Below are 2,457 nucleotides of genomic sequence, written 5' to 3'. Positions count from 1 at the left end.
GATCCATTTGTAAACCATCCTCAGTTGCTTCTTCTTCAGTCAACTAGTTGTAAGGAATTGTCCAAGAGACCAAGAGACCTCCAACTTCTCTGCTGGCTATATATTAGCAGAGTCTTTCAACTCTTTAGGTGAGAGCAATTTTCTGCAAGGTCATAGTGTCTACCTGCCCCCTGATAGCATGCTGGGGTTTTTTACCCTAGCTATTTATGTAGTAACCACAGTAGGCTGTTTTGATCGATCTGGAGGAACATGAGTATCCCCCTTCAAGTCACTCTACTCTGGATGAGGAAATCACAAAATTTTCAAGTACACGAAGACTAGTTTCAGTAGATACAGAAGGACAAACTCCTACTGGCAAAGGATGCTCAAAGTGACTTGTAGGTTCAAGATTATCAGTTCCATCTGGATCTAACCACATGTTTCATTGTAAATTTCATTATCTCATTCTCTCCCAAACAGTACCTTAAGTTTCCCATGAGAAACTCTGCAACATTGAATTCAACAGATGAATTCAGCAACCTGCACAACGAAATTGAGATTTTCATCAAAATCTCAGTAAAATCTGACTCTTCCTGATACCAGAGAGAGGACTAAGTAATGATATGAGTTCCTAAATAAAAGAGGGATGACTAACCATAATTAATATTTATTAAGGTCTTATGTGTTGAGCATTGTGCTAAGTGATTTATAGACATACTTAACTCCTTTTACTGCACTCAGAGTAAAACCCCAAAGCTCTTCATGGCCTTTTAGATCCTGAATAATCTATATTCTTGCCTACCTCTCTGATCTCTCTATTCAGAAATTTTCAGCCACATCTATCTCCTTTTGACTCTTCACAGCTTCCATGTCACCTTCTGGAAGCTGCCTTTCTAAAGCAGTCACCTCATTAATCTCCACGTTGAGACCACGCTTTCTTACCCCACTGTCACAATGTTATTTTATTTACTGTATTTTCTTTTATTGTATATTTATTTTTTATTTATCATGTTTACTTATTGTATATTTATTATTAATATCCAGGAAAGTGTAAGCTTGACTCAGGCAGAGACCATCTGTCTTATTCACATTTGCACAGTACCAGGAAAAGTACTCAGTGAGCATTTGTAGAATTCTCACAACCCTATGAGGTTGGTTTACAATATTTCCTCCTGTTTTTCAAATATGCAAACTGAAGCGTGGAGGGATCACATCAACTTACTCCAGGTCAGTCACAGCCATTAGTGCCCTAAGTCTTGGGCTCTTTCAACTGAAGCTGGTCACCACCACGGCTGACCTTGGGAACAAAAAAGGTGCTATACAATAAACCTGACAAGCTACTGGTGAGCTACAAAACAGGCTTGAGAAGCTCAGTGACCAAAAGTAATCACACGGGATGATCTGAACACAAATTCCTAATTGGACAGGTCACGTAGCGGGAAGTCACGTCCCAGGACTAGAGCTTCCTTAGCAAAGGTGAATCTTTACATTAACTGAGCCCTATCCCTTGTTCTTATGCATCTAGGATAACATACCTTTAAAAGGCTAGAGTGCTTTTCTTTTCCAGATGCCTCTGAGGCAGAACCACAGGCACCAGAGCATGAGAGCATGAAACCCTTCATCGTAATCTCGTTGCCCGCCTGCCATCTCTATGTGCTCTAAGTGTTCATTACCGACCCTGTACCTGCCAGCTTGGAAGAAGTGTATATCTCTCTATTTTACTTTTTATCCAATCCTAGAGATTCCCCCATCCCTCATTGGCCTTCTCCAGCCTTCACCCACCATCAATGGATTCACGCACCTTCCTTGCACTTTCTCTTTTGAGTCTAATGCATAAAACAAGCCACAAAACTGCCATTCTGCAGAGCACGTTCTCATCCCGTTGAGATTTTTTGCTTCCAGGTACATCATCAAAATTTGGCTCAAATAAACTCTTAGAAAACTTTTCTCTAAATCTGGATGCTCTTTCCTTGACAAGGCAAACTCTGAGGTGAATGAAGGGCATCACCATTCCCTCCCACCCTTCAACGGGAGGGGCGGCAGGCCAGGTCTTTACTCCAGTAAACGTGGAGCATCATCACTACCATCACAAAAGTGGCGCGTCCTGCACATGCAGGTGGCACACGCCCGACCGTGGCTGAACTCACCTGCCTGATAGCGACTCTGGCGCCCGCCAGCGGCTGCGCGGCGCCCCGCTCTGCGCAGGCGCACGCGCCGCGCTTCCGCTGGGGGCGGGGCTAGCGCGGAGCGCAGTGCTCCCCGCGGCGGCGTCCCCGGCAGTCCGTACCCCCGCCGGGTCTGCATGGAGATCGGGGGCCGCCGCGGCCAGGGCTCGGCCCCGGGGCTGGCCTCGGCGACACCAGAGTCTCAGCAAGAGCAAAGGACAGGGGCCGAGGCGGGGGTTCCCGACCCTGGTGCCCTCCGAGACCGCAGCTTCCTGCTCTGTCTCTACCTAATGGGCTTCTTGGTGAGTGCTGG

The 2,457-nt window shown here is 46.2% G+C and overlaps 1 protein-coding gene across 3 annotated transcripts in view; it reads left to right on the top strand.

The window, feature by feature from the left end:
- Positions 1-2,217: 2,217 nt before the first annotated feature.
- The window catches only part of MFSD9 (major facilitator superfamily domain containing 9), an 18,933-nt gene continuing 18,693 nt past the window's right edge, over positions 2,218-2,457 (top strand). For 2 of the 3 annotated variants that reach the window (XM_006920788.3, XM_006920787.3), the window contains exon 1: positions 2,218-2,446. In XM_006920788.3, coding sequence (XP_006920850.1) covers positions 2,282-2,446 — 165 coding nt within the window. In that variant the 5' untranslated portion in view covers positions 2,218-2,281. The remainder of the gene's footprint in view (positions 2,447-2,457) is intronic. The other variant, XM_025039099.1, reaches the window with a different exon arrangement.

This window comes from Pteropus alecto, unplaced genomic scaffold, assembly GCF_000325575.1.
Source record: "Pteropus alecto unplaced genomic scaffold, ASM32557v1 scaffold288, whole genome shotgun sequence".
Lineage (NCBI taxonomy): Eukaryota > Metazoa > Chordata > Mammalia > Chiroptera > Pteropodidae > Pteropus > Pteropus alecto.
Note: the sequence above shows the minus strand (reverse complement) of the source record. Positions and strands in the feature narration are given on the sequence as shown.